The sequence below is a fragment of the Macrotis lagotis genome, chromosome X, assembly GCF_037893015.1.
Source record: "Macrotis lagotis isolate mMagLag1 chromosome X, bilby.v1.9.chrom.fasta, whole genome shotgun sequence".
Taxonomy (NCBI): domain Eukaryota; kingdom Metazoa; phylum Chordata; class Mammalia; order Peramelemorphia; family Peramelidae; genus Macrotis; species Macrotis lagotis.
In genome coordinates this window covers 677,441,879-677,465,728 of record NC_133666.1, presented here as the reverse complement: position 1 = coordinate 677,465,728, position 23,850 = coordinate 677,441,879, and the positions used below count along the sequence as shown (strand labels likewise).

General features: G+C 41.0%; 1 protein-coding gene across 6 annotated transcripts in view; it reads left to right on the top strand.

The window, feature by feature from the left end:
* The window catches only part of MED13L (mediator complex subunit 13L), a 344,978-nt gene that overhangs the window by 280,984 nt on the left and 40,144 nt on the right, over positions 1 to 23,850 (top strand). For all 6 annotated transcript variants that reach the window (XM_074205887.1, XM_074205888.1, XM_074205885.1 and 3 more), the window contains 9 exons: positions 637 to 831; positions 1,207 to 1,395; positions 5,327 to 5,489; positions 8,212 to 8,325; positions 13,848 to 14,579; positions 15,258 to 15,480; positions 16,532 to 16,637; positions 16,905 to 17,029; positions 18,123 to 18,222. In XM_074205887.1, the coding sequence (XP_074061988.1) occupies positions 637 to 831; positions 1,207 to 1,395; positions 5,327 to 5,489; positions 8,212 to 8,325; positions 13,848 to 14,579; positions 15,258 to 15,480; positions 16,532 to 16,637; positions 16,905 to 17,029; positions 18,123 to 18,222 (1,947 nt within the window). The remainder of the gene's footprint in view (positions 1 to 636; positions 832 to 1,206; positions 1,396 to 5,326; positions 5,490 to 8,211; positions 8,326 to 13,847; positions 14,580 to 15,257; positions 15,481 to 16,531; positions 16,638 to 16,904; positions 17,030 to 18,122; positions 18,223 to 23,850) is intronic.

The following is a 23,850-nucleotide window of genomic DNA, read 5'->3' as shown; positions in this document are numbered from 1 at the left end:
GTCTTCCTCTCTCGCCTTCCTCTCTCCCCCCACTCCCATTATAGTGGGAGCTCCTCGAGAGTAAGGAGTGTTTTGTCTCTTTCTTTGTATCACCAATGTTTAGCTTAGCTTCTGAACCACAGTGGGCATTTAAAAATGGATTGTTGGCTAATTGGAGGAAAGAAGACAAGATATTAGTTGTATACCATATATTATATGATAAATTATTATTTTAACCTATTACGATATAAGGAAGACTTCAATAGGAAGACTTGTGTAAAACAGGCAGTTTAACAAGATGTGTAATTTCTCACAGAGTCATGGACTTTTAGGGGTGAAAAGCATCTCTAACGCCACCAAGTGTTTGTACATACCTGCATAAAAATCATCTTATCTGTATGATGACTACATCCAACAACCATCCAACCTCATCCCTGCCTGGAATGAGTAGATGAGCACTCTGAGAAGGATATCAATAAGAGAAAACAGTAGGGTTTTAGGTCCCTGACATTTCCAAAGAAATTATGAAATAGGGATTTGTGCTTATGAGAAAATCTGGGCTTTGACCTAAAATCCCCACACACATGCTGGGATGTACTTAGGAAGGAGTCATTGTTGTGATAGCTTCTCTGTAGCCTCGGGTTTCTCTTTTTGTAGTGCTGGTGAGCCCCTATGGCTTAAATGGGACGCTGACAGGCCAGGCATACAAGATGTCAGACCCAGCCACCCGCAAGCTAATCGAGGAATGGCAGTATTTCTACCCAATGGTGCTGAAGAAGAAAGAGGAGCGGAAGGAAGAAGAGGACTTGGGATATGATGATGATTTCCCCGTGGCGGTGGAAGTAATTGTTGGTAAGAGAAAATATTTTGCCCGAAGAACTTTTTTCTCCTCATTTAATTTAAAAATCATAATTCAGATTCATCAGAAGCCTCCTTCCTTCCTTTCTGGTCTTGTTTGGTGACTCTCTCAGCACAGTGGAGCATGCTGAGTAGTGCTCTTGCCTGAAGCTCCGACAGTCCCTCTCTCCCAGATGCTATTATCAACTTGCTAGGCAACTTAGCTAAGCACCTGCTCACTGGTGAGGGGATCAAAGTGTAATTTAATGGAACACTCGATTGGCATCACATTTTGACCATTGAACATGAGTCCCAGTTATGGTGAACTGAGTAGTTGTGTGGACCATTTCCAAGGTGTATGGATTTTATTTTTGCTGTCATTCATTCTAGGTGGGGTTCGTATGGTGTATCCATCGGCCTTTGTTTTGATCTCTCAAAATGACATCCCAGTGTCTCAGAGTGTTGTCAACGCTGGAGGTCACATTGCTGTTGGCCAGCATGGAGTTGGAAGCATGAAAGACCCCAGTCATTGTGGGATGCCGCTCACCCCACCCACTTCTCCTGAACAAGCTATCATGGGTATGTTGAAGCATCAAATTTCAAATCAGAAGGGGACCTGAGGGAGCAGCCAGATGGCATAGTGGATAGAGGACCAGAGTTCAAATGTGACCTTCAAACACTTAATACTTACCTAGCTGTGTGACCTTGGGCAAGTCACTTAACCCCAGTGCCTTATTAGTCTTCATTTTACAGGTAAAGGAAACTGAAGTCCAGAACTAAGTAACCCTATGAAATAATTAGAACTGGTTTGAATCAGTAAACAAAACAAAATAAAAAATTAGATGAGTCCCATGGTTGCTGGACAGTATCATTTTTCAGAGCAGTCAAGAAGCTGCCATATTGACATTTTTGTAATTCCCTGGTGGTAGAATTACATTGCCATCAATTGGGATGAGTATCTGCAAACTTGAACAAGTCAAATGTTAGGCTTCATTGCTCTTAGTTTCATATGCATGCCTCTTGCATTCAGAGTTTTACATACCCATTGGTATGTTCTAAGTTTTGTCCTCATGCCAGGCAGCAAAAAACGTGCTTCCCTTTTTATAGCCAATATAAACGAAAGTCTGCAGAGGTCAGAGTCTCAGCCCAAATTCCTGCAGCCAGGGAAAGAATTGGGAAAAAGAGGCTCTGGACTTAATTCCTAGGTAGAATTCTATGAATTAGGACATGCTGCCTTTCTAAAGCCATTAGAGTTGATGGGCAGCTGGGTAGGGAAGGAAGGAAGCCTTGTCAATATTCTCCATTGACTGCATTGTTAGTGAATATCAATGCTGGCAGAACTCCAGGGCAGGAAATGGGGAAGGTGTAGATTTCACAGCATTCATAGAATTTGAGAAAGTGCATTTTGTTTGTTTTGTTTTTAAAATGGATAAGCTTGAAAATCATTTCAATTTAAGGCACTTTTCCTCCTGGGTCAACTAATACATTACCCTTGTAACTCTTACTTTGTCATGCTTTAGTCATTTTCCTAAGAGAAAAGAATTTGATCAACAAAGTTAAAATACCCCCTACCCCTTATTTCTCACCAGAAGTCTTGATCTTTCATTGAATGTTAAAATTATATTTACAATAATAGATTGCTGTCATACCATCTTCATAGCTGAGCTGGGATTTCTTAAAAGACTAATTTTGGCCATGGCAGAACCCAGCATGGATTCTTAATGCATAGATATTGATAAAATTCTGAGTTTTGTTTTTTTAATTCCTTTTGAAATATTCCAGATTTATTGTCTCATTAGCAGTCACATCTACCAGTAAGGCCTATTTTTTTTTCATATCCATAAGTAAATAATAATAGGTATGTTGAAACAGAGAATATGTATCCCCTGTGAATTTTGTGTGAGATTTGGGGCATATTAACAATTCTTGACTAATTTGGTCAACCCAATTTGTATAATTGATGATAAAAAAACCTTAGATCCAATTCAATAAGTTTATATTGTTTTGTAAGTAGAAATTTCACTGTGAACCATTAAATATAAATATTGATCTAACTGTACAATAAAGTTCTCCTAACAACATTCAGATAAATAGATATTTTAGATAGTCTAGATATTCTAGATATTTTTCCAGGATAAATAATCTCAATGGAGAAAGCATAGGGAAAGTCTTTCTACAAAATATTTCCTGTAATGTCACAGTCACCAAATTATTATTTTATATTTAGTTCAAAGTTTGCACGTTGTCAAAGAAAAATATGAGTACCAACCTTAGCTAAAATAAAGATTAACCCAAGACCAAAAATGTTATCTAATTGAAAAATTTAACATTTTCATAATATTGCAAAATTACCTAAATAATTCATTTTGCATACTGGGTCTGTACCTTAGGTCACTAAATGCAGCCTTTAAACATATCAGATTCCTGTTCCTCACTCTGCTTTCATTTCTGTTCTGAAACCCTCTTTCAGTTGTAACAGTTTGGTGGCCACAGTGTCAAAGATGATTGGGTTCATTGGGCTTCTAATGGCTTTGATAGAGTGTCTAACTGACAAGTAGGGGGTCTATTGAGGAGGGCAGGTCTCTTTTGGTTGAGGTTTACAAATATCATGACCTCTCATCTGGATAGGATTTCTATTTTTTGTGTTGCTCCTGTTACGTAATAAAAGTGTCTGGACAGAATAAGTATAAGGGCATGAAAAAACACTTCTGGAATAAAGACATAACCTACATATCAACTCTTTTAGAAAAGGCAGCCTGAATTTCATCAATGGTGCTCTGTGGTTGTCTCCAGTAACAGGACTGGTGGTCATCTTGTGCAGCCTTTGTAATTTAAGAATCTTCTCCAGCTAGCCTTTCTTGGACAGTGTTCATTTTGTCCATCTTTGTGGATTTTGATTGGTCTCATGGGAATTTGATCTCTCCACCAGATTGTTAGTGCCTTGGGGAGCTGGCACGTGTCACCTGCCATATTCCTTTTCTTCAGACCTTTCACAGGAGATGTGCCACAATTACCTGTAGAATTGAAATGATCTGTATGGCATCATGAGATAAAATTGATAAGCTTTTCTAGAAGATTATTAAATATAATTAATATATACATATATAAATAAAGCAATAAAACTATAACTAAATTTATATTTAAATATATGTCTGTATGTATATGTGTATGAATATATAAATCCATGCACATATACACACATATACAGTTATCTAGCTTCTAGATATTTTTCCAAGAAATTGAAAAAATTGCTGCCCTTCAGCGAGATGCATTTAAGAGAAAGAGGAAGAAGAGGAGAGGAGGTCTTGAGAAAATGCACAAGGATGATTCACATGATGGTAATAGTTGTGTTACATTTTTCAAAATGTATTCATATGATGGGAAGAACACCTTTGTTGTTACAATTACTTACAACAACAAAACAATGAATTTGTGTTATAATTTGAAGGGCAAATTTATTTTAATTAAATTCAAATTTTTCTATTGCAAACCTGTTGAATGCATAATCAGTTATGTTTTTCATATCAAATAGACTAGATTCATACTAGATTTTCCTGTTCATTTGGATTTTAGCAGTTGTCTGAGATGAGTCACTATGAGACAGATAAGGCTAATAGCAGCCAGTCTCTCCAAAAGTTGTGGTGTTTGTATTACTCCCAACTCAGCAGAGAGTTTGTGTCCTTTGTTGGGCTTTGGTGTAGAGACAGCCTCACCCTGAGTTTGAGTTTGACACATATGCACAAAGGGGTCCCATTGAGATGTGACCTTGGAAAGGCTCCCAGGCAGAGGACCATCTCCAGTTCGAGGCCCCTTTTGGGTTATGTGATGGTCAGGCTCCCTCTACTGTTCGCTCTTGGCCTGGAAAGTAGTCTGCACCAGGGTTTGTGAGGGGAGGGCAGAAGCTGGCTTCCTGTGGTGGCTGAAGAGGATGTTCCAAGTAGATCATCCAGATGGAAACTCCTGGGGCTGGATAGGAGATCAGGATCTGTTGATGTCAGTGATTAAGGTGATTTCCATATTAAACAATAACCTTCCAGCTAATTTTTTTTGATAAAACAGTTGAATTTTATCTGAAGCAATTCAGTTAAAGTATAAGGTTAGTTTCATCAATCCAACATGATGGGAATGATGTGAGATCAAGCAACCAGGAGCCACATGCTCACTGCTTTACTGTTGGAACTCAGGACCCCCTTCTCTTGGTCTTCTGCTTTGGTCATTTTGGAAACTGAGCAGCCCCCAGGTGTCTCTTAAACTCATTCAGTTCTTGTGACTAGTTCACTATTTAACTGAAAATGGATGACCCCACATGCTTCGGACCCCCAAGACCATTTTGTCTATGCTGACACTCTCTGGGTTCAGAGAGGTGGTCGGGAGGGTTTCCACTGTGCAGGGTGACACACAGGTGAAGGCTGGGCGGCTTGGCGTATGTCTTTCTGCTAGAAGGCCACTGTAGGAGATGCCCTGGGGGCTCCTTTGTCTCAGGCAACTGAGAACTTCTGTTTTTCCCCAGGTGAAAGTGGAGGTCCTCCAAGCTCCATCGGTCCCCTAGCTGCCCAGGAGGGGATGGCTACTATGCATAGTCCAAAGAGATCGGGGGAGATTCCTCCAAAACTCCACAGTCACATGGTCCACAGAGTCTGGAAGGAATGCATCCTCAATAGAACGCAGCCCAAGTAAGTGTCACACAGATGGCAAGACCAAGGGTCTGGCAGGAGGCTCCCCCTCCTTTTGCCCAGAATGTTCTGTCTTTTCACCTCAGGAGCTATGATGAACAGGTGTATGACTGAATCCCTTAGATTAACAGTTCATTATTTATAGGAATTTCAGATTGAAGATGAATTCTTGAAAAAAATCTCATTCTTCTTTCTTAAGATAATTGCTTAGTTGAAGAATTTACAAAGGGAAGACATCCACTAAAGATTGTGACAAAGTGGGGCAGCTAGGTGGAGCAGTGGATAGAGCACTGGCCCTGGAGTCAGGAGGACCTGCATTCAATTGTGGTGTCAGACACTTAGTGAGCCTCATCTGTAAAATGGGATAATCAATGAAGTGCTTTCCCACAGGGTGTGGTACTAGTTACTGTCATCATTATTATGTCCAATAAAGGATTCAGGGAATTGGTGTCTTCTTTGTCTGATGAAGAATGTGCATTCTATAGATGCAATGAGGAATTCTCTCTTCCTTTAGGATCTTTTTATGCACCAACCTTATGCTTTGATTGGCAGGAAATGATTAGCTCAACCTGGCAGCTTTTCTCCTATTTGGTCTAACTACAGAGTCTTTGAAATCTTCCCCTAGCATGTGATGGGGAGCTGCCTTGCTCCTGTTGACTCTGGGGAATTTTTTATCTCTGTGGGCAGATAAATAAATGCTCCTCCCTCTCTGCCCAAGAATGATTTCCTTCTGTGGTTTGGAAAGTTATATTCAATGTAAATTTTGTAAAGAAAAAAACAATCCCAAAACCAAATCAAATTGGCTCTAAGTGAAGACTATATTGATTTTAAATTCACTAATCTCTAAAGAGAATGCATAATGATCAATTTACCATTGCATTGTAGAAACAAATGTTGCCCAATTTCATTTTCAATTTAATGGGTGTCATTTACTCTTTTAAGCAATACTCCTAAACAAATCTTAACTTTGGGAATAGAATTATAATAAATAATCCTGTCAAGTCTAAGTGTATTCATTTTGAAATTAGCAAAATGTGCTTTAGATAAGATAAAATCACAATTTTGGAAGAGAGGCAAAACCACTCTTGTCAACAAAGCATTGAACTGATCCCATACTGGACTCTCCTGCTTGCCAGGAGGATAAAATTGAAGTGATAATGGATGAAATCTTTCTGTTTAAATTCCCTCAAACCAAAGATGACCTGAAAGTTCATATAAAAACAAACAGCTCAAAGGTAGTAATCTAAGGTAATTATTTTATGTCTTATATAATTTTCCAAATAATATTTCTAATATTGGTATGCTTGATTTTCTTTATTCAGGTAAACCCTACTTTTTGTCTTTTCAAAATTTGATAATGTCCTTTGTTTTTACAAATTATATTCTTATCATAATCCTCATTTATATTCAGATATAAAAAATGTGAGCCGGATATCTTTCAGATTTTTTTCTTATCTACCTGTATGAAATGGTTGGAATGCCAGTAGGTATATGTGCACCTAGAACTAATTTACAGGCCATTTTTAGTCACCATTTTATTCTTTACTTTTTTTACTTTTTTCTTTATAATTCTTATTATCACTATTCTTTTCACCCATAAAACCACATATTTGACCAATCTCCCAAGTGCCAAATATAGATGAGAGAGGTTGAAATACTCAAGGAATCAGGAAAATGGCAAGGATGGTCTTCAGTCTCTGTGAAGGAACATTTTGAAACTCATTGAAGTGTTAGATGTAGCTTAAAAAATAGTACATCTGTCAAATGACATAGGAATGTCAAATATCATTATTTTTATTTACAGAAACTCAGTATATTTATGACCCTAGGTCTCTAGAGGAAAGGGATCATAGCAGTCACCAAATCATTGCTGCCCCCTTCTCTCACTGCAAATGAAAGGGAGGCTTTGAGAACTGAGTGTTCTCAGCAGTGATTAACACAGGTTCTATCAATGATACCCTCAGGATTTGCACCTGGATCTCCTGCCAGCTCTGCCACAGCCCTCCCCACCTCTTAGTCACTAGGATTATTATGAAGGGGAACTCTCCCCCCGCCCCCACCCCACCCCTGCATCTTAAAATGATGCTTTTTTGTTCAGTACCTTTACATGCCAGAAGAATCCCTGAAAAGTGATTCTAAAATTCTGCCTTTTCATGAGTATTCCTATTAGAGTCAAAGGAGAACTGATTTACCCAGCATCACGTGTCCAAAAACTTTGAAGGAGCTTGCTCCATATATAGCAAGTATATCTAGAAAGCCACCCTCAAAGCTAGCAAGACATGAGTTCAAGTTCTGTCTCAGACACATTAAGCGTGTCACTGAAGGCCTCAGACCTTTAGGCTACTCTGAGACTTTGGGTTGGAGAGAAAATGCTGACTTGAATTAGTGGAAAGAATTCATTTTCTCCTTCCCTTGAAATCGCAGAGCCAGGCTCTGGCCCTGAGCATCATGTTGTTATGGGATTTTTCTGAAAAGCACCCACACATGATTGGCGACAGTACTCTCTCTCTCTCTCTCTCTCTCCCCCTCAGAGCTCAGGTGCATCCTGGCTGTGTTGCAACTTCAGGTGTTTCTGTCAGACTGTGGGCTAGCTTACCTGATGAGAGTCTCCAAGATGCTTCCAGAGGCCCACAGAGATGTGTCGTCCCATCTGTGGAAGACTTTGTTTTTGGGAAGTGAGGATGTCTGCTAATGGGTTTGTCTCTGGTGGTTTTCACTGCAGGAGGAACCAAGTCTCTGCTCCTCACCTAGAGGAAGAGGCCTCTATCGAGTCTCCTCCTCCTCCTTCTTGGGGTTTCGTGGATCCTGCCCAAAGAGCCAGCTGTTCCTGTTCCAGGTGGGTGCTGGAACAGCGGGAGGGTGGGAAGGAGTTACCAGTTCAGCATATGTTAGGTCCTCTCCTCATTTCAACCAAAATGACTAAAAGGCAACTCATACTTTTTTCCTCAACCTACTGCCCTTCTTAAGTGAACCTCACTTCTGACACGGAATTCTGTGCTTAGCTTTTTCATTTTTTCATGTTAGAAGAAGCACCATTGTCTTGAACCTTTTTCCCTGTATCCTTTGTGACCAAATCCTCTCATTCCTTTCTTCAAAGTCTCTTTCAGGTTGATCTCTTCCATTCCATCTCATCCATGGATCCTTTCCCTGGATGTCCTCTAGCTGAGGTCTTTGTAATGAGAACACATTGTTAGGAGGTGTTTGGAGATGATGGAGGGTGTGATAGAGCTCCAGAGGCTTAGAAAGACTAGTGTAGGTGCTGGAAAGTCCCCCCTGCCTCTTGAGTACCAGCAGGAAGATACAGAATCCATATCCTGGGCTACTTCTGTTGCCTCTTCATCCTTGAGGCAGCTCATTGAGCTGTATTTCCCTCCATTCTACACATCTTTTCTCTGTTCAGACTGAAATGGGTTGTAGGTTTCAGGATGAGGGGGTGGGGGAGTCTCTTCCACTGTCAAGATCCTAGATTTCATCTTGTCTGATACTTTTCATATTACAGAGGAAGAAACTGAGGCTTGAAGATGGAAAAGACTTGTTCAAGGTCACATAGCCTATGTGTAAAGCAGAATGGGAAGCCAACTTTCTTGATTGTCAATGTAGTGCTCTTTCCACACTTGGCCTTGGAGTCAGGACAGGATTTCAAATCCTGCCTCAGACATTTGACACTTATTAGCTGTGTGACCTTGGGCAAGTCACTTAACCCTGATTACCTCAAATCCAGGGCCATCTCCAGTTGTTCTGATTCATATCTGATCACTGGACCCAGATAGTTCTGGAAGAGAAAGTGAGCCTGGTGACTAAGCACAGCGCTGCGCGCCCCCCCCCCCCCCCCCCATTCAATTCATGTGCTTGTGGTGGCAACACCTCCTTGTTATGGCATGGTCTTCTTCAAGAATGAAGGACAAACATTATTGTAAAGAATATGGCCAGATCCCAGGGAATATGAATCACAGGATTCTCACATGCTCAGTCTTTGTAAAGCATAGCAGAAGGGCTCCTGGTTCAATGCAGGCACAAGGATTGGTGACAGAGTGGGTCCACCACCTTGGGTTGAGCAGTATTCTGAAGCTCCCCAGATTCATAGCCCCAGCAGATCACTCACCATCTCTGACAGATTTTTGGGTGGAATTTTCCCCATCTGAACAATGATATTAATAATAACTCAGACCCCATCCATCTTCTGCTTCTGTGAGGAGTTACAACCAATGGGAGCTGTGCTTTGTAGCAATGTTTAACCTAGGACCTTGTGCTTAGTGATTATTGAATGTTTCTCTTTAGTGTTGAATGAAAGTCATGGAGCAACAAGAAACCCTCCTTGGGAAAGAGAGGCAGATTACATGTGTGAACTTAGAGAATGTAGGAGTAGGCCAGAGTCCCTTGGAAGGCCCCTGGACTCATTGTAGGAGGGTTACCATGAGGAGCAATCATTAGGCAAATGATGGTTTTCATTGATGGAAGCTCTGTGACCCCTTTTTAGATAACACTAAGCATTGTACTCCAGTTAGACTGAGCCATTAAAACATGGTGGTCACTTAAACATGGACCATTTCTCAGGGTGCTAGGATTGTTGAAGTTGGTAACGCCAGAGTAAATATTATCAACAGTGTCAATTTAAAGAACTTACTGTAAAATTTCTATTCAAAGGCTTTTTAAGAAGCCAAAATCTGTTGAATCTATTTCTATTTTTTTAATTTTTAAAAGAATTTTACTTATTTTGAATTTTACAATTTTTCTCCTAATCTCACTTCCCTCCCCACCCCACAGAAGGCAGTCTGATAGTCTTTACATTGTTTCCATGCTATACACTGATCAAAATTGAACGTGTTAAGAGAGAAACCATATCCTTAAGAAGAAAACAATATATAATAGACAGCAAGATTATATAATAAGATAAGGTTTTTTCTTTGGTAATAATCTTTGTTCGAACTGAATCTGTTTCTTTAAAAAAGTTAATTTGATGACTTTTTAATCTTTTTCACTACACTAATTTCTCTGTTATCTTCCCCTGCCTCAGAGTTCATCCTTAGCACCTTACATAGTGACTGAGATTAACATGCCAGTGCCACTTTAGAGGGGGCTCCCCCTCCCTCTGAAAAAGTATCACGGCGTTTCTTCATTTGCCTCGAGGAGGACCAAGAAATCAAATGCCCCCTGCTTCCTTCCCTTCTTCCCTTTTAAACTTGTAGTTGTTTTCAGCTGAGCCTTTACTGTTGTGCTGTGGTCATCAGTGACTTCCTTATGGTCCTCCCTGCCTTCCTGTGTGCTACCAAACACCTGCGACTCCTGTTTGACCTCTGATAAAGGACTAACTTGCTTCACTTGAAGGATTTGCTGCAGCAAAGATGATCCAAGTCTTTTATAGTCTTTGGATTAAATAAAATTAAAAAGTTTTTGCACAAAAAAACTAATATAGATGCTTTATTGCATTTCGTTTTTTGTCTTTTTTTTTTTTTTTACATTTTCAGGTCCAAATTTTTTCCCTTCTTTCCTTCCCTCAGCCATTGACATGTCAAGAAATATAATACCCATTATACACATGAAGTCATGCAGAACATATTTCTGCATTAGCCATGTTCAAAAAAAACCCACAAGAAAAACAAAGACAAAATATGCCTTACTCTGCACTCTGAGTCCCTCTCAGGTCTCTGTCTGGATGTGGATAGCATTTTCTATCATAAGACATTTGGAGTTGTGGATCATTGTGTTGATCAGAATTAGTAAGTTTTTCACAGTTGCTTAAATTTGCTGTCACTATATAGCTTGTTCTCTTGTTTTTGCTCACTTTATATCAGTTCATATTTTTTTCTGAAAAGATTTTCTGAGACCATCCCTTTCATCATTTAATATAACCAATACTACTTCATCATATTTATAGACCAACTAATGAACATCTAAGTTTCTAATTCTTTGCCACCACAAAAAGAACTGATAGAAATATAGGATCCTTTTCATTTTTTTTTTTTTCATCTTCTTGGGGCGTAAACCAGGAAAGAGTAATGCTGGCTGAAAGGACATGTAATTTTATCACCATTCTGGCATAATTCTCCAGAATGCTCAGACCAGTTCACAACTCCACCTACATTGTAATTATTTTCTTACATCCCCTCCAACATTTGTCATTTTCCTTTTTTATCATTTTAACCATATTATCAAATTCTTTGACTATTTATCAATGGAAGAATCACACTCTTATCAATTTGACTCTGATAAGTTGAGAAATTAGATCTTTATCAGAGGAAATGTATTATAAAATTCTTTCCTTCTAATTTTTGCTTTATTAGCTTTTTTGTACAAAAAACTTTTTAATTTTATATAGTCAAAATGAATCATTTTCCCTTCAAGTACCTCTCTATGTTATATTTAGTACTCCTGACTTTCATAATTTGCAAACTCTTAACAAGTTTTTAATAAAAAAAAGTAATTGGTGACCCAGAGGAAAGTCTAATAAAGTTAGAGCTATCTGAACCACCTTAGTGAGAGAGGTGGGAAAGAGTAACCTAGGCACTGACATGGTAATAGTTCTGCTGGTGGGAGCTGGCATCTAGGTGAATCTACAGGGAAAATGGGGAAGCCTGATGAACACCTCTAGAAGGGCAGAGCTGGACGACAGGCAGGAGTCTTTCAGTGGGCCACCCTGCGCCTGCTCTCATCATGGTCCATGCCCTCAATGAACTTCAATGTCTGTGCACCAGAGATCTTCTGAGCCCTCTTTATTGATTTCAATGACTTCCTTTGGCTCTTTCCAGTCAAGCTGGCCTGTTTCCCAGTTTCCATTCCTGTTGCCTCCTCAGGGAGCAGCCAGAGTGCCACCTCGACCTGAAGCCTCAGGCCTATGGCTGCCCACCTAATGCCCACCCAGAATCCATATCCATGGAATGAGTGCTTCATGGGGAGCTGTTTTTTTCTTTTCCCTTCTCTCTGTCTCTCTCTGTCTCTGTCTCTGTCTCTGTCTCTGTCTCTCTCTCTCTCTCTCTCTCTCTCTCTCTCTCTGTTCTGATGCCTTCATAAAGGAAGCATGGTTTTCCTAGAAAATTTTGCCCAGATCCCCCGCCCCCACTCACCTTTAGACAGGTCTTTTACACCCTGCCAACTTCCAGGCATCCAACCACATTATGGAACAGCCTTAGGTCTCCACATTTTAGCATCTTTATAGGTCAAGATGGCCAGCCAGATCTCTTGCTAAACCACTCCATTATGTCCCTAGAATCAGTTTTATTGGCCAATAGAGCATCTTTTCAGGTTGCACTGTGTAATTTAATGCTACCCTGGTGACCTTCAGTGGTTACTATGATACCAGTCCTAGGGCCAGGCTTTCTTTTTTGAAATGATTTATCCCTGGGTAGGATCTGACTGACCTACTGCCCAACCCTGTGTCCAGATTCACCACTGGGGGGCCCTGTGCCCTGAGCCCACAAGTTAATTAGTTAGGAGGGGAGCAACCTCGTTAGACCTGCTTGAGAGGATGTTTCTGTCTTCTCACCCACAGTAAGAATGCTAATAGCCCCCATATCTGTGGCATTCAAAGTTGGGGGGATCATCATCTATATAGTGGCTTGTGATATTTCTAGGGAACTGAAACTCTGGGAGACCAAGTGGCTTTCTATTGGTCACAGAGCCCTGAAATCCCAACTCTTGGATCTCCTGCCTTACCCTCCACTCCTCTCAGAACATTTGACTTCAAGCCAGATGGGTCCCCCTCACCCTCTGTGGGGTGCAGGTTGCTTTGATTCTTTCTTTCTCAAACATTCCCTTTATATTCCACATCTCATGAGAAGGTCTTGGAGATTCACAGATTTACATGGAGATTTTTGTCCTCCCAAGCTTTTTGTTAGTTAAGTCAGGGACTTTTAAAATCACAATTTATAGATCCAGCAACAACAAAGCTTATGGGATGGGGGATTTGGTTTTGGGGAGTTGTGCTGTTCTGATTTTTTTTTCTATTTTTTAAAAAATTTTAATTAAAACATTTCTTAAACAAACATTAAAATTTTGATCCTTTCTCTTACATTCTATGTGATATAAATAGATTTTTATGAGGTTCTTACCATTATGAAAATAATCAGATTCCTCTGAATAAAGTGAGTAGGAGCACAATATTTGTATTTCTGCCCATGTGTATCTCCTCCCTAGTCATCCTGCTCAGGATTTATTCCTTTCATTCTCCTAAGTTCTACTGAATCTATTTTCTTTATGGGCAATTAGAAAAATAGAAGCTTGCAATGTCCTAGTATGATTAGTATGAGCTACCAAAATAAATAGTTACTCCATGAAAGCATCTCTTTTATTCTTCACGGAAAGAACTGTCTTTTATAAGAGTGAAACCTTTGTATGGTGACTTCATTTCTTTTCTCATTCTAGGCATAAGCTTTTCAAACAGCGCTGTGCTATTGGACCCAGCCGGCCCCCTTCGATATCACAGCCAGGGTTTACCGTGGGCCCACCGTCTTCTTCATCTTTGCCACCTCCAGCCTCTTCTAAGCACAAAACAACAGAAAGACAAGAGAAAGGAGACAAACTTCAAAAGCGGCCTGTGATGCCATTCCACCATAGGCCCTCTGTGGGGGAAGAGTTATGCATGGAGCAGGACGCACCAGGACAGAAGCTGGCCTTGGCTGGGGTGGACTCCTCCTTAGAGGTCCCAAGCAGTAGGAAGTATGATAAGCAGCTGGCTGTGCCTTCCAGAAACACAAACAAGCAAATGCATCTGAATCCCATGGATTCACCCCATTCCCCCATTTCCCCTCTGCCTCCGACCCTCAGCCCCCAGCCGAGAGGGCAGGAAGCAGAGAGTTTGGACCCACCATCCATTCCTGTGAATCCAGCCCTCTATAGCAATGGACTTGAGCTCCAGCCGCTATCAAACCTGGATGACAGGACTGTTCTTGTGGGCCAGAGACTGCCTTTGATGGCTGAGGTCAGTGAGACAGCCTTGTACTGTGGGATTGTGCCCCCGAATTATGAATCATCTGATAAATGGCACAGTTACCGCCTGCCACCAAGTGATGACCCAGAGTTTAGGCCTCCAGAGCTCCAGGAGGAGTCGTATGATGTCAGGACCGAGATCAGTTCAGACAGCACTGCACTGAAAAGGTGAGCATGGTGACCCAACTTTCATGGATCCTTCCCATTCGACCAGAGGGTCATCTTTCTAAAAATAGAAGTCTTTCTTCCCTTCAGTCAAATTCTCCAATTCTCTCAGAAAGGCTTCTAGCTCAAATGGAAATCATGAAATCTTTCCCAAGATGTCTTTGTAAAAACATGAAGTCATGATAGAAGAAAAATCAAAGGGAGAATTGGGATAGAAGTTATTTTTTAAGCACAGAAAGTTTCAGAAGTCAGCCTTAGAAAAAGTGGTTCATGCAAAAACAAAAGAGAGTTGCTCAGCTATTTGAGGAAGCCTCTGTGCATGATCCACTATATTGCATGTCTGCTCTATGAATGGCTGTGCATGTGCTCAGCCTGGGGTCTTTGGGCATGCCTCTCCCACCAAAGAACTTTTTGGGGAAATCACCTATTCTCCCAATGTATCTTTTTTTTAAGCATATTATCTCAGTAGACTCAGATTCATTAAATTGTTTTAATTTGTCAAAAGGGATTTGCTTGGTATGTCATGTTTACTAGGTTTCATGTGTCCATTGCCCCATCTTGGTTTGTTTGCCTCCTTATTTGTTAACACACTCTTCTTCTCTGTTGTACCCTATATAAGTGAGAGCATCTTAGCTTTCCACTCTTAGGCGAATGGTAATTTGATTTGTTTTACTTTCTTAGACTCTTAGCACAACCTAATAAACGGTTTAAAATCTGGGAAGACAAGCAACCCCAGGGGCAGGTGGGCTACCTTGACCCATCACCTCGAATGCAGCAGCCTGTGGAGACTCTGGGCGATGCCAGTGACCCATATACCTTTGAGGATGGTGACATCAAGTACAGTTTCACCGTAAACAAGAAATGCAAACTTGGAACGGAGAAAGATCTTCTAAAAAAGAATAAGGTACTTTGCTAACCTGTGAAATTGGTGTTTGTTATCCTTCTTCAGCTGGATAAGTCAAAATTTATTTAAAAACAGAATTTAAGTTTCTCTCTCAAATTATTACACTGTTGATGTGAAGTTTATAGAAATGCCTCAAGCATATGCTATATTGTTGCTGTTCTTTGCATCTTGCTTCTTCCCATATAAAATGTTGACCCAAATATTGAGTCCAGATATACCACCTATTTCCTCTTGTAGCCAGATTCCTTGCATATTTATTTTTCAGAATTGTTCCAAGTATTTGAAATTTGAATAATCTCACAGTTGACTTATTTTACTCTTGGACTTTGTAAAAAAAAAAATGAGAACGTCACTTGAAATAATGAGAAATTCTATTGTTATTGTTCTTGAAATGTAAAAAAATCCAAAACATTAGACCATTATGTGGAAATTTAGAGATACAGTTCCAAAATTAAGTATAGTTCAGGTAGTCGTTTAGTGGAACTCATATCTAGAGAACTAGATTCGTGTGAGCATGTGCCCACATGCATACTCTGGTTTATGCAAATTTCTAGCATTGAGACACACATACACACACACACACACACACAAATAAAATAATCAACATATACCTAATGCTTTTAGGTTTATGAAGTGCTTTTCAAATATTATCTCATTTGATCCTCACAACAGCTTATGCAGTCAGGGACTGTTATTCTCCTTGTTTGCCTGAAAGAGGTTAAGTGACTTGGCCAAGGTAACACATTTTAGTACTTATTTAAGGCTCAATTTGAGCTTACATCTTCCTGACTGTGTGCCCATCACACTTATGAGAATGCTTTAGACAAAGTCTCCACTTCAGAAAGAATTACTCTGAGAATTGAGAAAAAATTGGGAGTATTTTTGGATGAAGGTTGAGAGGTTACATTACCTAGATTCCCAGGGTCCCTTCACTGCCTAGATCCTGATTGATTTCTCTCCTTCCCCTCTGAGCTTTTTAATGTTTGCTCTCTTATTTCATACTCTTGGTTTTGCTGGGCATCTGTTTATTATGACTCCATTTCTCACACAGTCTGAAGATGGATTTGGTACAAAAGAAATCCCTACACCAGGTCATTCCACCCCTGTGCCCGACGGGAAGGATGCCATGTCTATTTTCAGTTCTGCTCCAAAAACAGGTATGCAAAATGTTATTTGCCCTCTTTGGATAGTTGGTAAAATAGGGGGAGAGAAGAATCTTTTCCATTAATGCAACCAAGTTTTCAGCATAAATTTATCATCAACTTTCTTGTATTCTTTTACTTTGTTTTACTCTTCCTTTCCCAATCGGTGAGTAAACTGTAATTGTATTCTAAATTTAAGGAAAGCCATGTTCATTTCCCGTTCCTCTATGGCCCTCCCTCATCCTGTCTTTGTGGGCTCTGTTTTCTTCTCCTTTTCTAAAGACCTCCGTCAGGAGAGTGCTGCCGGCAGAGCGGGCCCCAGTAGCCTTACACAGGTGACGGATCTGGCCCCTTCACTCCATGACTTGGACAACATCTTTGATAATTCTGATGAGGATGAGCTTGGGGTGAGTCTGTTCCTAGAGGCTATGTCATATCACAGACAGAAAACATGTTGTCAACAGGCTGTTCTGGAAAGTGGTCAAGTTAAGGTTTGGGGATCATCTGGTTGCTTGACTGGTCCATAACTCTTGTCTGTTCAGGGTGTGATCACTTTACACACTACTTGTAAAGGGAACTCTGTCTTTTGTCTTTTTTCTCCCTTTTGTTTTAAAATGTGGAACATTCTTCAAGTTTACTTGTGACATCTTAAATATCACAGGATGTAGGAGTGTGGCGAATCACCCTGATCTGTTAGAAAGTCTTTTAAAGCACCTTCATGCACAAATTTGCATCTTAGAAAGTTGAAATCTTCTGATATTCTGATATTTTATTTATAATTTTATAATCAATACTGTACCCAGACACAGTGCTGCCTCCTGGGGATGCAGAAAAGAGGCAAAAGACAATCCTTGCCCTGAAGGAGCCTTTACAGTCCAATGGGGAAACTGCCTGTAAATAAATAGATACAAAGTAAACTCCTATATGGGATCCCAAGGAGATGATCACAAAGAGGAAAGGTCCTGGAATTGAGATGGCTCAAGGAGGGCTTCCCCTGGAAGGGAGGATTTGAGGTGGGTCAGGAAGGTCAGTGGTTAGTGCAGTGGTGGGGTTGTACTTTTGAAATTGGAGACAGCTCAAAAGAATGCCCAGAACTGAGAGAGGAAATGTCCTAGAGACTGATGCCTACAAAGTAAATAGTACACATTGGGGACTAAGGTATAAAAAGACCGGAAAATTGGGAAGGGGGCAGGTTACAAGAGACTTTCAAGAGCACACTGAGCCTTTTGTCTTTGCTTCTGGAGGTCAGAAGGTAGGGAGTACTGGTGGGAGGTGATGAAGGGGCAGTGTCAGAGGAGAGAAGGGGTGTCACAAAGAGCAATGGCAGGTCTAGGTGACAACAGGGATCTGGTGAGGAGTGCTTGTATTTTCCTTAGAGAATTGCCTAGGGGTAGCAGAGGGTCAGTGAGGTATCCAGGATTGCCCAGGGCTCTGCCCCTCAAAGCGCCCCTCACCCCTCTGCCTCTTGGTAAATGTTTTTCCCTACACATCTCTTTTCAGGCTGCATCACCAGCACTGCGCTCATCAAAAATCCCAACCGTAGGAACTGAAGACCGACCTCTGGGGAAGGATGGGAGAATGGCAGTTCCTTATCCACCCAGTGAGTAGAGCAGCTTTATTTTGGTTTCATTTGTTTACTATGTTAGGCTTATATGCACTTCTTTTTTTCCCTCTTACAATTTAGAATTAAAAACTCATTGTTTCAATTGACCTTCCAAAAATGACAGGACCAAATCTTAGATAAGGGAGGCACAGTTTCAAGTCTTTGTCTCATATCTCCAGGGCAAACAATTTTTTTTGGTCATTTTAATGCACTCAAAATATTTGTCTTATATCTCTTGGTCTAACAGCATTTTTCTAGAAAGAATGACACTTTATACTGAAGTGAGGATTGGTTGAAAAAGTTTGGAGAGTATTTTCACAAGTTTGCTCAGTTTTCTTAAACATCCTTCCAGAAAATATCCTTGATAGAAGTTTCCATTGAGCACCTTTATCAATCTGGATACTTTGTTGTCGGTAAAATTTGTTTGCTCTGTGTTCACAGGATTAGTTTCTAGTACATTCATAAGAAATCAGACTATTAAAAGAGGGTCAAGAAAGTCCAAAGAACTGTCTGGCTACTCTGAAGCAGAAATATCATTTCACTGCAAATCATTCTTTAATACCTTCTCATTAACTTCAGCTGGTAATGAGAACAAATTGAGGGGAAAAACCACCATGTCACTGGGATGAGTCAAAGAGTTTTATGGACCCATAAAGACTGGGCTGATTTACTCAAATGTGGACATCTAGAGTGTTCTGGGACGGGAGGCTGACAGGTTTAGGAGATCCCCTCGCTTTGTAAAATATGCAAAGCTTTCTCAAGCCTGACACATGTGGAAATGAATAATGATCACCAGGCAGGCACTGGAGTTTTTTTAATTAAACATTTTTCTTTTTTTATGACTCTGCACTGCAGAATTGTACAAACATGGACTGCAAAAGATGAAAAGAAACAGCATCAAATCAAGGCCTGTGGTATAGACCAGATCAATGTGTCCTTTCACTCAGGTCATCATCTCTGTCCTTTTGACATTAACCTGTGCTAGCTAGCCACACATGTGACTGACAGGGTCCTCACTACTGACCGGCCCCCGAACTGCATCCTTGCCCACCTTGCGTTCTGGTCAGAGAATGCCAGCCCCAGACTGCTCTAAAGGCAGTATTATCAACTCACTGGTTCCAGTTTGTCCAAATTTATGTTTATTTTATAAATTTATAGTTATTTTTTCACACAAAGAAAAATGCAAATGTTATATTTATTTTAAATGTCAAGAAATTTGTTTTTAGGGGAAAAAAAACAAGGCAATTTTCAGCTGTATTTTGTGTCCTTTGGGGTTAACCTGGCAAGTTTTTAATATTACATTTAAGAAAACACCAAAAAATTCTTTAGTTTGAGTGACTGTATCAGAGATTCTTTATGATTTTTTCAACCTTGATGGTTTCTGAAGTTTAGCACTGTGGAAATGCTTTGAGGATGATCCACAGGTGCCTATTTATTTTCATCAGGTGCTGTTCATGTTAGGCCTTCAAATGATGAGTGTACCCTACTTTATTTAAAAACCTGCCATCCTGAAAAGTGGAGTGCAAAGGAATTGTTTTGTAGGTATTAGCAAAGTGTTTTGTGTCTCATGCCCATTTGTCCCCATGGCTTGTGCTGAGGGATCTGAGCCTGGCTTGTGAGACTGGCCTTGTTTGCTCTCATCTCATCATTGGATTTTGAATTCTCTAATCTCTGAGGAAGGGAGGGAGGGATCTAGAAGCGATAGGGGCCAAAAGCCAGTGTCTGAAAAAGACTGTACACGTCTGTAGGAGTGACCAGGTTCTTATTCTCCAGTTAGGCCTCTCCTAGGTCTCAGGATAAACTAATTTTCATCACTCTTGAACAGATTCTCCAAACTTTATCCCATTGTATCTTGAGCTGCTTGTCTGAATGTAGTGTTAATGCTCTCAAGGGGAACCAGATGAGAGTGGATGCATGGATCAGAACAGATCCATCACCAGGATCGAAGAAGCAAATGCAAGTCCCCTGCATGCTGGGGTTAGGGACAGTGGAGTCTGTCTTAGGACTTTGTGAGTACCTCTTGTCCATCTTGACTTGTGAATTGTATAAGGGGATGTCCCCCTCATTCTTGCTAGCCCCTTAAACTCAGTACATCTGGAGAGGCCTTGGTACCTTCCCTCCTCCTTATGATCTCCCAGTTTCTTTCTGTGTTCCCAGCCTTTACCTTCCACATGTTGGAGTCCCTGTCCATTCCTCCTGCTCAGTCTGAGAGAGCTCCTCTCTCTGCCAACCCTGCTGGCAGGCTCCCCTCCATCCATCCATCTGTCCATCTACTCATCCATCCTTCTTCCAAATGCAGAAGTAGGGCTCCTCATTTCCTGCCAGCCATCAATCATAGGCATGCCTACCCGTCTCACCCCGCTGCATGAGTGCCCACTCCAATTGCATTTTGCTCCAACCCTGCCTCCACACCAGTCCACTCTGTTCAGAAATATTCTGGCTTGGAATGCCCATACCCTCACCTTTCAGGATGATTGCTAATCACATAGGCCTCTACCCGTATGTTCTGGTGTCTGTTCTTTGCACATCTATTACTTTGTATTCATGGAAGCTCCATGAAAACCTTCATCTCTGAGCTTGAACCTCTCTCCTACGACTTCGGAAATTCCTGACAAGTATTTGAATAAGATAGAGGCCCCAACTCAGGTGTAAACCCCTTAAGGACCAGAGTTATGTCTGAGGCTGATCAATGGCTAATCAATTCCTTTTCCAGTATCCCCAGCAAGTTATTGTCCAGCCTTTGCTTCATAGTATACAATGAAAGGGACCCCTGTGATGTCCTTGTGGAGAATTAGAATTAGCAGGAAGCCTTTTCCCACAATCAAACCTGATTCTTCCACCCCAGAGTTCCAAGCTTTGCCTTTTGGGGCCAAGGAAACATGTCTTATTCTGCTGAGGGAGAACCTTTCAAGTACACTAAGGCTTTCTCTAGGATCACCATCAGATGCTTCCAAGGCTCTTCTGGTGCCTGGCCCATCTCTGGATGGTCTGCAATTATCTCCCACTGACCTTCCCATAGAGGAGCCCTCGGAGGATGAGGGGCCAGATCACTTGCTTCTCGGAGTCTTCCTGACCCCCAGATCTTTCTCAAATCAACTAGTGTACAGCATGATGATCTCATTCCTCCTTTTGGAGGCTTGACTTAACTGTGAGAATGACAGACTCCTGGCCAGGGATAGAGAGTGCCTCCTAATAGCTGTATTGATTATGGAGATTTTTTTTTATAGCCCTTGAATGTCAGTTAAGAGCTTTCTATTACTTACTTTGAGCTTCACAGCATCCCTATTTTATAAAACAAGTGCCTGAGGCTCATGTGAGCTCAGGGACATGGGTCTGGGAAAGGAAGGTTGATGCTACCTCTCACCCAGACTGGCTGGGCTTTAAATAATAATTCAAAGGGCTTTAACCTGAGGAGGAAGGAGAAGGAAAAAGCTCTGTGTGTGTGTGTGTGTGTGTGTACATATGTACATTCAACCAGATACTCTAAAGATGAAGAAATTAAGAAGAGACAACTGCCCTCTCTTGGCTACTCATTCACCCCCCCCCCCCCAGCCCCTCCCCTTCTTCTCTTCACCTCCTTACCTGCTTTCTTCAGGGTCCTCTCAGGCCTGACTCTCAAGGAAGTTCATTCTGATCCTTATGCTTCTTAGGTTTTAGTGATTTACTTGGTATTGACTGCCTTTTCAAAATGTCTTTGGCATTTGCTTCTCTGGGGACATGTTATTTCCCTCCAGAAAGTATCCTTTTTTGTGTTTTTGTCTGTACCCCAATGCTCAGCATTGGACTTGACTCACAGTAGGTGCTTGCTCAGTGCTTCTTGGTTGATAGAGTTGGTGGACAAATGGGGAAAATTAAACACCCAGGAAGTCTGAATTGAACTGAGAATGTGGCTCATCAATAAATGAGTCACCTAAATGTCATATATGGGCACCCTATCTGGAATGCACTCTTAACAAGGAGGACCTCATAAAGAAGATCAGCAGAGTTCACTGAGAACATTTCAGTATATATGGAAAACGCACAGAAACAGACTCAGACACACACACTCACACCTCTCTCAACACTCAGCCACTGTGTGGAGAGTCTTGGAACTGGGGAATGCTGCAGTGCTTTCATGAGACTCTTATGGACAGGATGAAGGGATGTAGATTAGAGAGAGGACAGGTAGGTGAATTTGGAACACATCTGTTGACAAGTCAGAAGCCCAGAGTAGTCAAAATGACTGAATGTCAGCCCTGGAGGAAGTCTCTAAGTGCTTGTGAATTGCTTGATAGTTTTCTCTGTGACTTGGATGAAGCCATTGGTGGCATACTTATCAAACTAGCAGAAAGCACAAAGTTGGGAAGGTCAAGCAGGTGGTATGGCATGGTGGAGAGATTCCTGGAACTGAGGCAGAAAACCACACTTGAAATCTGTGTTCTCCTCCCACCTGTGCCACTGGAGCAAGTTTATCAACCTCTTTTGAGTTTCTGTTTCACTATCTTTAAAATGAACTCTTAAGGACCCTTTTTCAGTTCTAGGTTTTTAGTGAGTCAAAAAAGATCAAATTTAGTACAGATAAATGTAAAGTCTTACACTTGGGGTTCAAAAAATCTACACTATTAGATTTGCAAAACTGAAAAAGCAGCCATGTGAACAAAACATGAGGGGTTTCATTGACTGTGAACTCATTATGTGATCAATAATGCCATATGGAAACTAGAAAACCTAACCTAATCTTTGGTTGTATTTGGGGCTCTGAAGATCATTGACGTGAACCTGGAAGGGACCTCAGAGCCCATTTCTTCCAATTGAACAGATGAGGACATTGGGATGGGGGGGGCAGGGCTGAGTGTGAGGTGTCAGATGACTTGCTCAGGAATAGAGATAAATATCAAGAGCAGGACTTAATCCCAGATCTTCTGACTTGGGAGCCCACCTGAACTATTGGACTTCACAACTTTAGCCTGGAGAAGAGAAGAGAAGACTTCCATTATAACAGTTATCAAGTTCTTGAAGGGTTTCATGTGTAAGAGGGCTTGGGATTATTCTTCAGGTAGAAGTACCAAGACATTTGATGGGAAGGAAAACTTTCCTCTCTGAGCTCCCAAGGGAATTGCTAAGAATTCAAGGCTGGCTGATCCTCATAGGGGGTTTTGTATTTGAGGCTCCATGACTTTTGAGGTCCCTTCCAACTCAGCTCTTTGGATTTTTGAAGCCACATCTCTTTTTTTGTTTGACTTAAGTATTGAACTAATTAAGTAGGGATTTTTTACATCTATGCTGTGCCTTTACCTTTTAAATAATGATTGAATTCAACTATTGCATTTGATTCAAGGTGAAGACTAGGGGGCTGTTGGTGCTTTTGGAATGACCTACTTGTGTTTTCCTTCTGTTACTTGAATATTCAGTGGGTAAAGATTCTTCAAGGAGCTTTCTCCTGCTCTGTGGGTGGTCCAGAAACCTCCTTGCTGGGCTGAGCATGGAGAGACCCTACAGAATGAGGATGGGGATGTCTCAAGACACCAAATTTCTTTATTTTCTAGCTTTATCAGCTTACCACTTAAGCTTTTGTTACTCTTAACACATTTTGAATTTTGGAACTAAGAAGGAGGAAGGTGGAAGAATTGTCCTAGGTACCAGATT